This window comes from Patiria miniata, unplaced genomic scaffold, assembly GCF_015706575.1.
Source record: "Patiria miniata isolate m_02_andy unplaced genomic scaffold, ASM1570657v1 HiC_scaffold_2, whole genome shotgun sequence".
NCBI classification, from domain to species: domain Eukaryota; kingdom Metazoa; phylum Echinodermata; class Asteroidea; order Valvatida; family Asterinidae; genus Patiria; species Patiria miniata.
The window spans coordinates 16927313-16944261 of NW_024037058.1; the positions used below are offsets into that span (position 1 = coordinate 16927313).

The 16949-nt window shown below is 41.4% G+C and overlaps 1 protein-coding gene across 1 annotated transcript; it reads left to right on the top strand.

Annotated features, from left to right (window-relative positions):
• The first annotated feature begins 575 nt into the window (after positions 1–575).
• Positions 576–16905, top strand: LOC119726700 (protein mono-ADP-ribosyltransferase PARP3-like). The gene is made up of 12 exons (XM_038198500.1): positions 576–869; positions 3641–3861; positions 4748–4873; positions 6002–6190; positions 7585–7729; positions 7880–8103; positions 9240–9296; positions 10737–10838; positions 11332–11418; positions 12308–12485; positions 13844–13990; positions 14730–16905. The coding sequence occupies exons 2-12, from the start codon at positions 3682–3684 to the stop codon at positions 14900–14902; spliced, it is 1608 nt and encodes a 535-aa protein (XP_038054428.1). The 5' UTR covers positions 576–869; positions 3641–3681; the 3' UTR covers positions 14903–16905.
• The last annotated feature ends 44 nt before the right edge of the window (positions 16906–16949 follow it).

Sequence of the window (16949 nt, forward strand, 5' to 3'; positions counted from 1 at the left end):
GATTCCAGTCCAATATGATTCCTTCCTGAACTTTCCTTCTGATGGTTTTATTGAAAACACAACCTATCCGTCCAGCAAGTCTCGATCTTTTTTCAATCCGCTCATTTTACAAAATTATTAATGGTCGATTTTGTTTTTAAAAAAATGATTCTCCTATTTATCGCAAATATATGGAATGGTTGTGAGTGTTTTGTGTTTCGACCACAAGCCCTTGCGAAGAAGTTTAGAAGTTTTATTGATCTCCTTACATTTAAAAAAAAAAATTCATTCAGTGTTTCTCAGTATTTTCTGATGGCGCTTACGCGCCGCGCCGCGCCGGCGCCGCGCCTGAGCTCTCCGAACTCAAACACGTCGAGGCACGGCAGCTTGAACCAGGAAGATGCAACGGCTATTTTATGTTCTCAAACTCTCAAGCAGTAAATTGTCGTAAACAAATACAAGCATGACCCGACAAGTTGCCGAGCCGGTTGAACGTTCTCACCTCCTATTGGTCAGTTGTATGATTGAACTGAATGTTCATTTTGTGAGTGGATGAGGTCGAAGTACCTGTCTAGTCTTGTCGTGTAATATAAGTCGTTTTGTTTGTAGTAAAGGAAGTGAAAATCGTATAAATTAGGACGCTAAACCGCGGACTTTGCTCTCAACACCGCGTCTGATCCAAACTGATAGTGCTGGTTGTACTGCTGTGGTACGATTTGTGCACATGTGTTTCAGTGTAAACTAAATGTGGGTGGGGCGTAAACAACCGGGTACGTACGCACGCGTGAGCTGAATTCTTGCCAGGAAAAAGATTCTGCGGAAACATTGAACATCGCATGATCCTGGTTAAACCAGACGTATGAGGCTTTAAATTTGCTTATTTAATTAAGGTAAGTTTTCTACCTGGTTGTGGATCACGAACATGTGAAGTAGGGCCACAAAGTTCTCGTAATCTCATGTTTTGACGCTATTTTAATGCAGCATTGCTAGCTTGAGTAACTCCGTCACGCCCCAACTATCGCATCGGTCCCAACTATAGTTGGGACTGTCCCAACTATAGTGCGGCAGTTGGGTCGGCCCAACTATAGTTAGGACTGGAGTTGCGCCGGATGCTTCATGCTTGATAGATCTTGTTGGATTAAATGTTCCGTGGCGCTGGCACCGTGTATTCGTCGTGCATGCATGCCGCAAGGCTGGCCGGTCACGTGGCACTGCCTAGTTGGATGAGTTGTCCAGCTGCTGGGTTGATTGTCCAGCAACATTTTGCAAAATTCAAAGATTGCCATGGCCGGCCAACTAGTATAGATGGGCCCCACCCATAGCTAATGTCAAAGGTCCCAAGTAAAGTCGGACAGTATGTAACAGAGCTGTAGGGAATGTTTTATAGTCGTCGTACATCAATGTAAACTATAGTTGGGACCGCCAAATAAAAATATTGCGGTGGCCCAACTACAGATGGTCCCCACCCATAGATAATTTCATTGGTCCCAAGTAAAGTCAGATGTGTATTAGAGTTGTAGGGAATGTTTTATAATCGTACAACAATGTACACTATAGTTGGGACCGCAAAATAAAAAGATTGGAGTGGCCCAACTATAGATTCGCCCCATCAATAACTAATTTCAGTGGTCCCCAGTACAGTCAGACGTGTATCAGAGCTGAAGGGAACGTTTTACAGTTGTACATCAATGTAAACTATAGTTGGGACACCGCAAAATAAAAAGATCGGAGTGGCCCAACTATAGATGGGCCAGCCCAACAATGGAACTTACAGTTGGGACCGTCCCAACTATAGTTGGGCCTGTCCCAACTATAGTTGGGACGGTCCCAACTGTAGTTGGACCAGCCCAACTGTGGAACTACAGTTGGGACAGGCCCAACTATAGTTGGGACAGGCCCAACTATAGTTGGGACCGATGCGATAGTTGGGGCGTGACAACTCCAGGGGAGTACGTTATTCAAGCTAGAGTTACTCAAGCTACAGCATGCAGTGTCTGGGGGGAAACCAATGGCTGACATTCACTACCTTGTTGAACCCCGCAGATCCCCATAGCTCTTAGTCTGAGTATCACCCGTTTTCTACGCGGAGCCCTATCTCTCTGGTAAAACGTCTGACATCTCCTGACGACATATGATGTGACATGCAAATTTATGCAAGCCGTGCACCAGCCAATTGGAGTCGACTTTACTAAATCCAACACGTCATTTCATTCCCAAATCAGGACTAACGCTGTGATTGGTGAATTTGAATGCAGGGTTTATTTGTCGCACGCCGTGACTTTTTTTTTTATCCATGTATGACGTGCAGCGGGTGAATGACCGAAGACCCGATAGGCCTATAGAAAGCGGCCACTGATCTAGAAAATCAAGAGTCGGGGTCTTGCGTAATTAATCAGCAAATCTGTTCGTGCGTCATAGACCACGACATTCGTCGTGGTGTAATCATTACATAGACTATATAGTTCTACTTCTAGGGGTAGGGAGTCAACAATGTGGGGATATATTTTACTTGATGATACACTCCCTTCATCATCCACATATTAAGTGTGACCAAACATTGTGATCATCATTTTCCAATATTCCTGTATCATGTCAATGAATCCATTACAAAGGCGGATCCGTGGTAGTCTATCATGGCGAGAGCCACGGTCTATAAATTTGTGAACAGATTCGCTAATTAATTATGCAAGGCAACCGCATCTTGACCTCTAGATTTTGACCAATCAGCGGTCACTTTCTGTGTGGGGTCTTCGGCCATTCACCTTTGTCGCATCTAGACATTGATAAAAAAAAAACGTCAGACACTGCAAGTGCAACAAAGGATGTGTCACGTGGCTGTTGTTGAATTACAAAACACTGGATTCGACTTGACCTATCACAGTTTTTGGGAATGAAATGACATCACTGCGATTAGCCGGCACGCGGCTTGCATAAATCTACATGTCTAGACATATCAGACGTTATACAGGAGACTTGGTTCCATGGATAACGGGTGATACTCAGACTAGATCCCCAGTGGGGGTGGGGGAAATGACAGGGCCATGGTACCTCCCAAACATGATTGATATAATACACATACTGAGTACTATAGTTCAACCGGACAGAAGTGAAGACAACTGTTTATATATTGATGTTACTCACCGGCCCTTGCCCTCGTTTTTTTTTAGAAATGTTAATTAATTAACAGAGCGTGCATGCTAAGCAAATTTACGAGATATCCAATTGGACGCATTTTCAATTATCGCGAAGAAGTAGAAGTAGAAATAAGAAAAAGGGAAACTTCGGCAGTGCCCCCTCATGTCAAATGAGCCTCCCCCTCCCAAATGATAGGTGAGCAGATTCGGCGATTATTATGCAAAACAAGACTGGATCTTAATACCTTGAGATTCTGAACATTAAGCGGGCGCCTGCTATTGGGTCTTCAGTAACCCGTAGTATTACAAAAACTTGTCAGCCAAATTGACCAATCAACAGCTTTGTCCACATTTCTGATCAAAATGACGCCACAATTCCATTAAAGTTGACGTTGGTTATGTAGAGGGCTCTGGTGGACAACGGGTGATACTCTGACTACCCCACCCCACCACCTCTGAGTCTTATATGGAGATGTAAAATGCTGGCATAACATTTTGACCCTGTCACATTTCTTGATTTCCTACAGACAGCTCCAGTTAAAAAACAGTTTCTGATCATCAACTCACCATGCCTCGTAAACGAAAAGCTGCAGCGGCCAAAGCTGGAGGCAAAAAGAAGAAAGTAGAGGACCCCCCCGCTACCGACAGCAAGACTGATATCAAGAAGAAAGTAGAGGCTCTCAAGACTGCGGAGAAGGGGAAAAAGAAGACCTACGTCGTGGATAGCTACTACTTTGGCTCTGGCGCTGTAAGCAAAACATCCGAGACATATTCTTGTTTGTTTCCAATAGCTCATACCCCCGTGATTAGATTAAATTTTACCAGCATTGGATTGCTGGAGACTGATCTCAATCTCAAGTCAATATCAAACTGACTCAGGACGAATGCTTGTCAACTCGTACGCATGCCAATTCGTACACTAAACCAACTCGTATACGAGCCAACTTGTACGTAGGTCATCTCAGATTGTACTTCGGCAATAAAACGAGTGGAAGATTGCCTGTTGGTACATATATTATTTGTATAACACAAGCGAACCTGTGGCTACATCGTCCAACAACTAAAGTCTGTAATTTGAGAAGGTGTGATATAAATACGCAACGACTTTCTAGCTTTCTTCTCTCAGTGGGATATCAAATCGGATATAATCCATTTTTGCCATCCTGATTTTACTTCTATCAGCATCTCGATTTTGCTTTTTAAATCGCTAACCCGTTGCACTCTGCCAGGCTGCATCCCCCCATCCCTGGTTGCGCCACTGTTAACGCTAACAGGTGACTTTTTCTGAACCGTATGTATCCTGTACATGTCACTGTTGCAAAATTATAAAGACAGCAGTGTGCTTTATCTGACAAGCACTTGGGCATCTATATTTTTGAAGTGAAGTGTTTGACTTTTGTTTTCATGTAATCAAATGATTTCACTTATTTTCTACATATGCGTATGAGTTGGCCTCGCATATTAGCTGGCTGGTGTACAAGTTGGCTCGAGTATAAGTTAGCTCCCTTATCTTGGAAAAGCTCAGGCTGCACATGTTTGTAAACTGAATGAAATGTTGTCAATGAAGAGTCTCTTTGTTTTTGCATTTGACGACATATTTATCATTTTTCGCCTTTGGTTTGATGCTCTGACAGGTGTACGAGGACTTTGATTGCATGCTGAACCAGACCAACATCTCGCAGAACAACAACAAATATTACGTCATCCAGTTGATACAATCTGGCAAAAATTACACTGTGTGGACTAGATGGGGTCGTGTTGTAAGTATTTCTAGTTTTTATGTTCATTGTTGGATCAGCTGAACATCGTTCTGTAGCAGGGGACCACAAAAGTTCAGGGCCCAATTTCACGGTGCTGGTAAGCACACAATTTTCTGCTAACAGAGCCGTCGTCTACTTCATGGAGACCATAAGCACAGCAAAAGGCACGCTTACTTCGGAGGAAAAATTTGCTTAACGTAGTGACGTAACAATATAAATCTCCATGCACGTGCGACCGTTAGCACGTCCGCGCCGTGAAATAGCGCTTAAGGTTGGCAAATTTTTCTGCTATGCTAAACACAACTTTTCTGCTAACTGTTAAGCAGCGCCATGAAATTGGGCCCTGATCCTAAGGTGCAAAGTACCATGTTACCCCACCATTGCAGTAAGCAAGCGTTTGGCTAGCAACCACGTCATGAATTGTAGCGTAAAATGTTCACGTAAAATAACTGCAAATTCTTTATGGCATAATAGTCACTTCCTGTGCCGTGTACAGTTGGCATAATCATTCCGACCCAGCACTGGGAGTTGGCTGTGTGTTTTTCTCACAGTTTTTGCCATCCCTCACAGTTTTGAAGGCTTGCCTTCTACTACTGCGCGCCACCGGTGACCTATACGATCATTGCCAACTACAATGGCGACGCTGAATTTCTGGTACCCAGACGAGAGATGAGAGAGTCCTATTAGACCAAAAAACTGCTCGCACAAGATGAACTGGCAAAATGTCTGTTTAGCTGTAACATGCACATGTTATGCTGGCGGACTGCGCAAGACGTGGCAGAGTTCCGTGACTGATGACATGCGACTGCTTGGAGTCAATGCGAGGGACGCGACGGACAGGGCCAAGTGGAGGAGAGCCATAGGGAGAAAGCAGGCCAACCCAGAACAGACTGGACAACGGCCTTAAAACCGCCGATGATGATGATATTCATTCACTATCACAATGCACTCTCAGTGCAGAATTTGACTTAACAGATCAGTTTTTGTTCAGAAAATATGAACATTTGGTTGGAAATTGTCCAGTGTCAAACAGTGGATCTTCCTTGCAGTGGCGTTGAGATTCACTTGTTTCAATTTAATCCAGATCAATGAATTATGTTTACAAAACAAATTCAAATTTTTTTGCAGGGAGAGCCGGGAGCCAATCAGATGAACTCGTTTTCTGACGTCAGCCAGGCCATCAAAGCTTTTGAGAAGAAATTCCAGGACAAGACGCGCAACAAGTGGGATGAGCGGGCCAATTTCGCCCCAGTGGCCGGCAAGTACACGCTGATTGAGGTGGAGCAGAGCGAAGACGTGGAGGAAGACTTGAAGAAGGTGAGGCAAGAGTGGACTAAGTCTTGGTCCAAGAGTGGATTTACTTTTGTCTCCCTACTGCAGATGGCCCCTATGATCTCTGGCAGGCGCGATCAAGCTCCTTTTGTGTTAGAGGGTGAATCAATTCAGGGCTGCCAACTGTGAGTAAGAGCCGAGAGTGAGTATTTGGCGATGGAGCTTGATCAGAACTAATGCAAGCGCGAAGCCGTATCAGCATGGGGTTCATTGCCCGCTAAAGGGCCTCGGAAAATTCTGGATTCTAGGCACTCTGTGGTGCGATCTGAGGCAATTTATACCCACCTTAAAAAAAAATTGAGCAAAAGATCATCATTTAAACATCGTTTTCGAGGGTTTTTTTAGCGTGGGAAATCCCTTGTGGGCATGAGAGTGTGAGAATAACCTGAAATACGTGAGTCTCAGCTCAGGGGGCTATGGCCCCCCCCTGCCCCCTGCCCCTCCCCCCTGGCTACGTCTATGGTCTCACGATCTATGCATGAGAGTTGGCAGGCCTGTCAATTAGCAAGATGAATCATATCGATCCTAATTAGGACCTTTGATACCCGGAGCCCAGAAAGTCTGCACATGCCTGACTTATGAATGGTGCCAAGAACTTGCAATTGTCCTGTTGTGCTGTCGAAGCGAACGTTGCCAAGACGATTTGATTTCAGGGCAATATGGCCTCAAAGATTGGCCCTTGGGATAATCGGCAAAGAAAACCACTGGGTGGCTGCCATCTTTGGTGGAGCGCGTGATCCCGCTGCTATGCCAACGACCGGCCGTGACCACAATTTACGTTATTACTTCAATTGCAAATACACATGGAAATTTGTCAAGGTTAAGCCAATAAATATTAAGTGTGCAAGCTGGCATTATACTTAAATTAGAGAGATGTGTATTGCTCCAGGTCATGGGTCAGGCTAATTAATATTCAAATGCATATTTATACAGTTCTCTCATAGCATCTTAAATTGCATTGGGTGAAATGTAAAATGATAGTACATGTACTATTTTCCTTGTAGTCTCACGGGTTGACCTACAATGGAGTTCAATAGAACAACTTTAAATTTGTGCTGGGCGATCTCAGACCCTATATCCAAGCATGAAGCAGTGGTTGGACTGAGGCTCGAGTAGTTGAGTAGTGTCTTGAGAAGGAGTAATGAACATCCAACTTTCTTTCTGAAAAATGTATCTGGTATCTTGCTTTCAGTCTGTTCTGAAAGAGCTTGGACTGAATGTTGCTGGGTTTTAGCAGATTAGGCAAAAATTACAAAACTTGTGAATAGTTAATGGTGCTCCTTGTTGTTTCTGGAGTCCCTTCCATCGTGAAACATTTGAGTAAAAAATAATTAATATGACATCATATAAAGTAACCATGACTGCGCTTTTCTGTACAGCTGAGTGAACTGGAAGCTGGCGGCTCCAAAAAAACAGCTAAATCAGAGTATGCCCCAAGTAAACTGGACACGCCAACCCAGAAACTCATGGATCTGATCTTCGATAACAACATGTTTCAAGAACAGATGGCGAACTTTGAGCTTGGTGAGTTTGGGAGAATGGAAGTCGAAAGTGGGGGGGAGGGGGGGTAACCTTGGTTCAAGACTTGGTTCAATCCAGTTTTGGTCTGTGTAAGGTTAGCGTTTATTGTTATTGAAATCTGTTGGCAATGCATGTTTATTTTCAAATTGTCAGATGTGAAGAAAATGCCCCTGGGTAAACTGAGCAAAGCCCAGCTGGCTAAAGGCTTTGATGCTCTTGAGGCCATTGAGACTGCCATCAACAACAAGGCTGGCACCAAGAAACTGCAGGAACTCAGCTCCAGGTTCTACACGTTGATACCGCATTCCTTCGGCCGTAAGCTCCCGCCGACCATCAGCCAAGCTGAGACGGTGCAGAACAAGAAAGATATGCTCCTGGTGAGATGTCACATAGCAGTGGGTTTTATTGTTTTCATATATAATTAATAATTGCTGGCAATTATACCAAAGATTCCTCAAAAGCGCAAAAAGGCGGTGAAGCTTGCAAGCCTGATAAGAAATCTGTGGAGAAAAGAAGATGAAGAAATGTACGGTTTCACAGAGGTCGGAAAAAAACTCCAGGGGCTGATAGAGGTTTCATACACTATAGGCTCCACGTACAAGTTCTCCCCTTAATGATAACAATGGGAAAGTTGGGAGAGACCACTGGGAAGGACATGCAAATTGTATTGCTGAAGACGCCTGGTGCTAATGCAAATACGCTATGGGTTTGTACATATTCAGATGAAAATTAGCTGTGCAGACTTTGCGACAAACCACACGTTGTATCTCCCGTCCAATGGGATCTCCGAGGTGGTCAAAAAGTGTCATTTACTGTTCGTGCATGGAGTCAATGTAATAAATATTGAGTTAACCCCTTCTTCTCAGAACCATGCACATCCTCAAAAGGGATATATGTGACCTACTGAGGCAAAATGAGGAATGTCCCCCAAAACTTTGTTTTTGAGTAATCGACGCCTGAAGTCAGATGTACTAGAAAAAAATTGTGTCAAAATTGATATTGATTGTTTTGTATTTTTGAGTTCCGGTAGCCAAGGCATCCAAGATTCACACTATGCATTTTTGTTGTGAAAAAAATACCCACAAAGGTGGACAAACTAAAGAATGTTTTTCACTGCCGTTGGCGGCGCAATGCATGTCTTTTTTTTTTCAAAGCTGTTTTTCTCGAAATGAGGTTAGAGAAACTTGGAAGGACACTGTTGAAGTTCCTGCGTCATGCCTTTGGAATAAATTAAGCTACAGAAATAAATCAGGTATCATTGGAAAGCCAATGATTTGCGCTTTAATATGATGTACATAACCTGAAAAGTCAAAGGTGGGGGTTTTTCCTCATTATGCTATGGCAGGTCACATATGGTGCTGCCACGAAATTCTTGTAATGGATATTGATGTGAGCACAGTGATTTTACAAAAATATGAGTTTACTACAAACTTTCACTTTATCAAGTTTTGCCCTGTTTACAGTGACATTTAGACAAAAATGTGAAAATAGTTTCTCTTCTTGCACTTGGCAGGTACTGAGCGACATTGTCATTGCTCAGGATATCAAGAGAGAGCAAGACGAGACACTGGTAAGTATTTCAACTTTTAGATTTTTTATTATATTTTATTGTTAAGGAACTGGAACGTAGGTTTTGAAACTTTGCATGGTGGTAGTATGAAAATCTCTTTTGAGAAGAAGTTTGGTTTTGAAAAGAACCGTTTGGTTGTGAAAACTGGATGTTTCGATCAGTATGCTCTGCTCGTCTTCAGGAGACGTCGAGTGTTCACAACCAATCGCCGGTTCTTTTCACAACCACACATCTTCTCAAAAGAGATTTCAAAATGAAGTCAACGCAGATCTTCACTAGAACTTAAAAGTGCAAGACAAGTGCTCATATAATATGTACTGATAGGACGTTTGTATACCCTCAAAGACCAGTTGTCTGGAATAAATGCCAAGATATTTCATAAAGTGCAATAATTTGTGGCCGCTTTTAATTGTAGTTTTTCCTTTTTCTTTTTGTGATTTTTTTTTTCTTTGAACAGTATTTCTTTGTTTTCTTCGGTTGTTTGCTTGTTGTTGTGTTTGTCCCCTGTTTTTCGGTTTTGATGTGTGAACAAGGGTCCCCATTTAGTGGGCCTGTGTGCCTGTTCGGGGTTTCCCTTTTGCACCACATGTCAGTCTAATGTATTTGTGCAATGAAGGTAATAAAATAAAATTTAAAAAAAGGCTGAAATGTAGCTTATGTAGGATGTACATACCATCAGAAAGTGGACAACCGTAAATTAGATTTGCCTGATTAAAAAACACATGTGCTCAGTCCAAGTTTTTACTGTACATTTGCTTCTAAGTTAGCAAAGGAAGTTGACAGCTCAGAAAAGGATTGGGCTAGCTCATTTTATCTGAGCATTTTGTGGATCTGATTTCACCCCTTAGAATATCTCATGCATTGCCGCACTTGTGTACTTCCCTGTCCTTATTAACTCTTTCAGTGCCTGTGAAATTTGAAAAGTTTAACCCTAAAGTGCCCAACTTCGAGCGTTTTTGATAATTGTTTGAAATTCTGTAAAAAAAAAGTAAATAAGTTTTACTCACTAAATTTGTTGTTGTTGCTCTCTGGTATATCCTTGATATATTGGAAAGTCAAAAGTAGTCACAAACATAGTGATACACCCTGAAACACTGGCCTGAACACAGGGGAATTCCGCACTTTTTGCAGAAAATAAGAGATTTAGTGCTGCGCCCTCTCGCAAGAACTCGAATGAAAAAATAAATACAGGTCGTACATGCATGCAAATGGTACCATTAGAAAGAGCGAGAGCGCCCCCTTTTGATAACATATTTACTCTACCTCGTACATGTACGAGGTTTGGCAATTTTAAGTACGAACATTACCTCGTACATGTACGAGGTTGGCGCTTTTGTACTAACAAATATACCTTGTACATGTACGAGATTGGCACTGAAAGAGTTAACAAGACTTCTTCCATTTTTCTCAATCAACTTATTCCTTCTTATCATTTCACAGTCACAGTCCCAGGCTGCAGTGGCACCGAATCCGCTGGACGTGAACTATGAACTGCTGAAATGCAAGCTGGAACATGTGGCTCCCAAGTCAGAGGAACACAAGGTAGAAAAAATCAAAAATTCACGAGATTCACTTTACCCTGTGGAGAGATAAGTCCGTGTCTTTGTTCATGGTGCACTAGTCAGAAGAACAGTGCCAACAGGCTCTTAGAGCTACCAGTTTGGCCTGGCTTGCTTAGTAAAGCTTAGCATCAACATGAAATTGGTGCTGGTGTCTAGTGTGGAGTAAGGCCTACGGAACACTGGTGCCTAGGGCCTACGCAACACTTAACCTGGCCCTGCTATAAGCCTTAAAAGCCATATAGCTAGGGATCACATTAAAAATCATAATGCTACCAACATTTTAGCAATGCTGCATACCCGGATGATGTTAATTGGATGTCGCTCATTGGGTGTTGTTCATTGGATCAAAGATGTTTTATTCAAAGAATTTCCAATCCTGCTCCTTGAACTCAAAAGCCTGATCATACTTGTAATCTATCAACACAGTGTTTCTTTTATTCAATAAGTTTCTTATGATTTTGCTTTGTTTCTAGGTGATTTCTACCTATGTTGACCACACAAAGGGTGGATGGAGGCAGCCCAAGTTGTTGAATGTCTGGAAAGTGGCTAGAGAAGGAGAAGTAAGCTCTGCTATTTGCTACAAGAAAGTTTTTATTGCAAACATATTAATTTCTTTTGTCGTTTTGTACCATAGAGCTATATTAAATTACTAGAGCACTGACACATGTACAAATTGATGCCTGATGGGCACATCCATGTTTGTATGGCTATTTGCATATCTGCGGTTGTATTTTGTACAGGTGCGTTACCGAAGCCGATACGCCCAAAACTGAAATGCACGATCAGCAAATGAGCGTTTCTGTTTTCTCTACGCAAACAGCGCAACGTGTGCGTGTCCCTCCGGTGCAGATGATTTTTGCCGGGACGATTTTTGAACCGTCATGACGCGCTTAAGTTGTTTGCGTGTGTTCTACTTGCATGTTGCATTTAGAGTACACTTTAAAAATTTAATCCATCTAATTCCATTATGCTCTACAAATACACACATGAATTCAAAATGAGCAGGCTGTCCTGTGAGTGGTGCTTACTGTCTCCATGAAAGGAACGGAGGTTTGCTTAGCACAGAGGTTTGCTTAGCAGAAAATCTTGTGCTAAGCACTGCCCTGATGTTGTTCCCAGATTTCAGCCAGTTTGAGGTCCACTTTTGCTGTACCTTTCTCTGGCATTCATACTTTCAACCCCTCCCCCTCACTCCAATGAAGAAAAAGTTGATGCTATTAAACAAGTCAACAGTCGCAGAATGGATCATGATTTGTCAGTAACACAGGCATGCAACTTTTCCTTGGATCAGCTGATTTCCTCTTTTTTTACTACCCATGTGTGCCATTTAAATTAGAAAAACACTGTACAAAGTCTTGGAAAGATTTGAATTTACTCTTTTTTTGTGACTGCCCAGTTGCATGCCTGGTAACAGAGCTAGTTTTCCTCTTGTTTATTCCTCACAAACAGGATAAGCGTTTTGCTGCCCACAAAAATCTCGAGAATCGTCGTCTGTTGTGGCATGGCACTAACGTGGCTGTGGTGGCAGCCATCCTGAAAACCGGCCTGCGCATCATGCCCCACTCTGGCGGCCGCGTCGGCCGTGGGATCTACTTCGCTTCCGAGCACAGCAAATCTGCCGGATATGGTAAGATTTTTTTTTATATCCTTTGGAAATCTTTGTGAGTCCTGTTTGACTAATGTGGGATCGCACATAGCCCGACAGGTAGCAATGATCATTATCTCAAAGGCACTTCAATTCACACCGCAACAAAGTCTGCCGACAACACTTGATTCCTTCCTTGGAGTCCAGAAAGATTTCCAGTCGGTGTTGTAGTCAAGTGAATTGTAGAAGTCAAGGCCAAGTCTCGAGTCTCTTGGGTTGAGTCCGAATTTGAGTCTCAAAGTCATTTTGGTTTGAGTGCATGGATATGGACACACACAAAATGTCATGTAAGTGATATGTACGTGATGCGCTGTCGCGGAGTATAGCGATGGTCGCATATTTAATATTTATGTATAACAACTTACAATATTGATTGCAACACCACCTGAAGAGTGATGCGTTATTACGGTTCGTGCGCTTAATGTTCTTTAGCATTGCATTAATGTTACCTTCGGGGGGAAAAAACATTGGACTGTTTTTACAAGGTAATACCTTTGGTAAAAAAAAGTGACTCGTGAGTCATGAGTCATTAGCTCAAGTCCGAGTCATAATGGTCAAGTCTGAGTCCGAGTCCGAGTCTTTTGCCGATGTGACTTGAGCCGAGTCCGAGTCACAGAAATTGGAAGTCACACAACACTGTTTCCAGTAAACAGTTCGAATCAAAAATATACAAACCCACTTTCAAACCATGGCATTTGATTTAAAAAAATCTCATTGGTAGAAAGCAGTCCACGGATGTATTTCAAAACGTAATGTATGACCCCTTGTGGTTTCTGGAGTATGTTGTGTATATCATCCCTGTACCCTTGGTTCGTCACCTTCAATTGTTCTTTTAGCTTTTCATAATAATCGTTCTCACAACATGGATAACTTATACCACTCTTCCCCTATGAATCGTGAAAGATTGAACAGAACATTATTTTGTCGCATCAGTGCAACAACAAGGTCGTAACTCCATTCTGCAACAAAGTCGTATCTCGCGCGAATACGCTCCGTGCAACAAGGTCGTATCTCGACGTCCATTGACTTTGCGTGTACATCCGGGTTATTTTAAGCGAGATACGACCTTTTGACATTCTAAAACTCGCGTTTTGCGTTCATAACTCCATTCTGCAACAAAGTCGTATCTCGCGCGAATACGCTCTGTGCAACAAGATCGTATCTCAACGTCCATTGACTTTGCGTGTACATCTAGGTTATTTTAAGCGAGATACGACCTTTTGACATTCTAAAACTTGCGTTTTGCATCGTTCATGCCATTTTAGGAGATACGACCTTGTTGCACTGACGTGACGATTTATTTATCACTAATGTTGTACCATGCTTTTTATCCTTGGCAGTGGGAACCACAAACAGCGGTACAGGCATCATGTTCCTGAATGAGGTCGTCTTGGGTGAGGAGCATCATATCACCATGGATGATAGCAGTCTCAGGAGTGCCCCGCCCGGCTCCCACTGCGTCATTGCTAAAGGAAGGACAGAACCAGGTACGTTGATGGGAGATGGAGATGGGGATGGTTATTAATCCTTAAAGGGTCCATGACTTGACTATGACTGTGACTCGAGTCCGACTCGAGTCACAATTTTTTGGCGACTTGACTTGACTCGACTCGAGTCCCGATGGGTAAATGACTCGACTCGAGTCACTGCGAGCAAATGACCGGACTTGACCCAAGTCCCTCGCTGAAATGACTCGACTCGACTCGAGTCACTTCTTTGAAATGACTCGACGAAGATGGAAAATAAGGGTTAAAATGGGACACAAAGGTGCTTTTTCAAGGATTGCATTATAAAAAATTACATTGCATTGGCCATTTAAATTTAAACCCCTATAAAATGCCCCCCTCCCCAAAAAAGGATTCACTGTACAGTGCGCCACTGAGCACTTGCATTACTAAAATGGGCAAGGGGGATGGGCTATCCACTTGAGGCCTGTATCAGCCTTGTGCCCCGCCCCCTCAGAATTTGGGGGAAGGCAAAAAAGAACCTAGTATTGTTGAATTCAATCATGTACTCAGTTTGTGTATAACCAGGTATCCAAAAATGGTTGGGAAAAGAAAAGAAGTCACCTCTACCAGCTATGCCATGACCATAACTAGAAGCAAAATACCTACGAGCTACCTCACTTGTGCTTTTACAAGCAATCTCAGTGCTCCTTTGACCACGACGGTCTTTTCTTAAATTGTTCTCATAGCCGCAAATTTTCTCATTTATTTCTTGTGCCAGATCCTAAGCATGAAACCCACTTGGTGATGGATGGCAAGAAAGTGACAGTCCCACAAGGAAAGCCTGTCAATCAGAGTAAATACAACAACAGCTACTTCTCACAGAGCGAGTATCTGGTGTACAGCGAGAGCCAGAACCGTATCCGCTACATGCTGGAGTTTAACTTCCGCTAAAAATGGCAACAGCGGCGAATCGGATATTTTGGAAGAGGTAAAATGAAAAACAAACAAAGAACCCACAACTTGATTCTTGTCATAAATTGTTAGGACAAATGAGAAGTTTCCAAGTATCAGATTTATACTTCAAACACAATTCTCGGTTTTGTTTTAGAAATAGCTGGTTGGATTTTATTTTTCAAGAAACATTTATCATTTTTTCATAACCCTATAATCTCATAGATTGTTTATATGTTCATTGTTTAAATATGGTGTTTAAGATCCCCCTAAACAATCGGATGCAATAACAAGAGATATAATTGTAAGTGTACTAGAATTAAAAAAAAAAAAAATCTTGGTACAGATTGTCTACCAAGAGCATTGAAATATTTTGCGTAATTGTTATGATCGTAAAAGTGTTGGTGCATGTTCAGATTTATTTGCTCTTTGTTCTTCAACCGGTCAGTTTGGTGTACTTACATATACGATCAGATCAAATGTTAAACTGGATGCCTAACTTTGTATTGTACAAATATGTGAGGACAGGCAATAGTCTCAGAGCTCTTGAAACCATCTTGTTTTAGGGCTGTGCATTGGAACCGGGTACCTGAGTATCCGTTGATGTCAGGAACGGGTTCCAGATTATGGGATAGGCATTCTTGTAACCAACTTGCCATATTACTTAGTAACATCTCAGACAATGAAAAAGTATCTTGCTGTATTGAAGCACCGGTGTGCTATTATCGAGCAGACCTTATAATTATGAACAATCCGTAACAGCAACTTCCGAGATATGTATTTTAGGGTTGGGTTTCTTAAACAGGTACCCAGGTAGCCATGAGGGATTTTGAGACTATGTTCATGTACAGATTACACTGAATTAACCAATTATCTGTTAAAAGACCTCACAAAATTGTTGGTACGGATTAATTACCAACAACAGATTTTGTTCATGTAAGTTATGCATGCTTAGGATGTCACCATTAGACTTCCAAGCTCAACCTGATGAAAGAATTTTCAAGGGATTGTATGTGAATGGGCCATTTCATTTTCAATTTAGCTACCAAAGGAATTGTGCTTAATGGAATTTGTAACATACAGCTCATGTCAGTTATGATTATGGCAGTGAAATGAGCATGGACTGTATGTTCAACCTTTATAATGAGTGCAGTCAAATTTGCTACTCTTGCAAAATGTTGTTGATCATTTTAAGCAATCATTTTAAAGTCTTTTATGCCATGCTGTTGTTTATCTTTTGCTTTTTTTCTTGGATGGTTCAGAGTTTGAATTGAGTAGATTAGTTAGAGTAGTCTGCTATTTTGCTTACAAATGGAAAGTGAGATGAGCCTTTTAACAAGTATATATTTTTATGAAAGACACAGATTTGGTCAAATCTGGTGAAATCTTTGCCAAAAGTATAGCTTTGCTTGTATTTAAGCATGAAATCAGTGATATGATATGTAGTTATTTTTAAAATATATTTTACTGTTTTATTAAAATAGATGAAATGCATGCCATATCAATTTGATAAGAAAAATCATGTGAAAACAATGGCATTACAATTTAAAGTAGCTTAGTTTATTACTTCAAAAACTTTACAATTTTCACTATAAAGTTGGAATATTGTATTTTGTCAATACAAAATTAATTTCCGGAGTATTTTGTTTTTAAAGTGTTTTAGCATTTGATGATATTTTAAAGAAAATCAGTTTATGACGTTAGTTTATGTTAAATACGTTTTTAAAATTGTACAAGAAATACCTGTTTCTTGTATTCAGTGTCCTCTATAGAAAATCATGATGTTTTAAAAACTTAATGTGAGGAAAAAACTTAATTCATAACAAAGTGCAAATCATGCCTTATTAGTTACAGTTATTTAATTAAATCGCTGTCTATATTGAAATATGTACATTTAGATATGAGTGATATCAGTTTTATCACCAAACTATATGAAGTTTTGACTTAACTAAAAATTGAGCTTGAAAGTTTTTTAAAATAAAAAAAAAGAGAATCGTACATTATACAAATAATGAAAGTTTGAGAGTGCAATGGAAAGAATAATTTC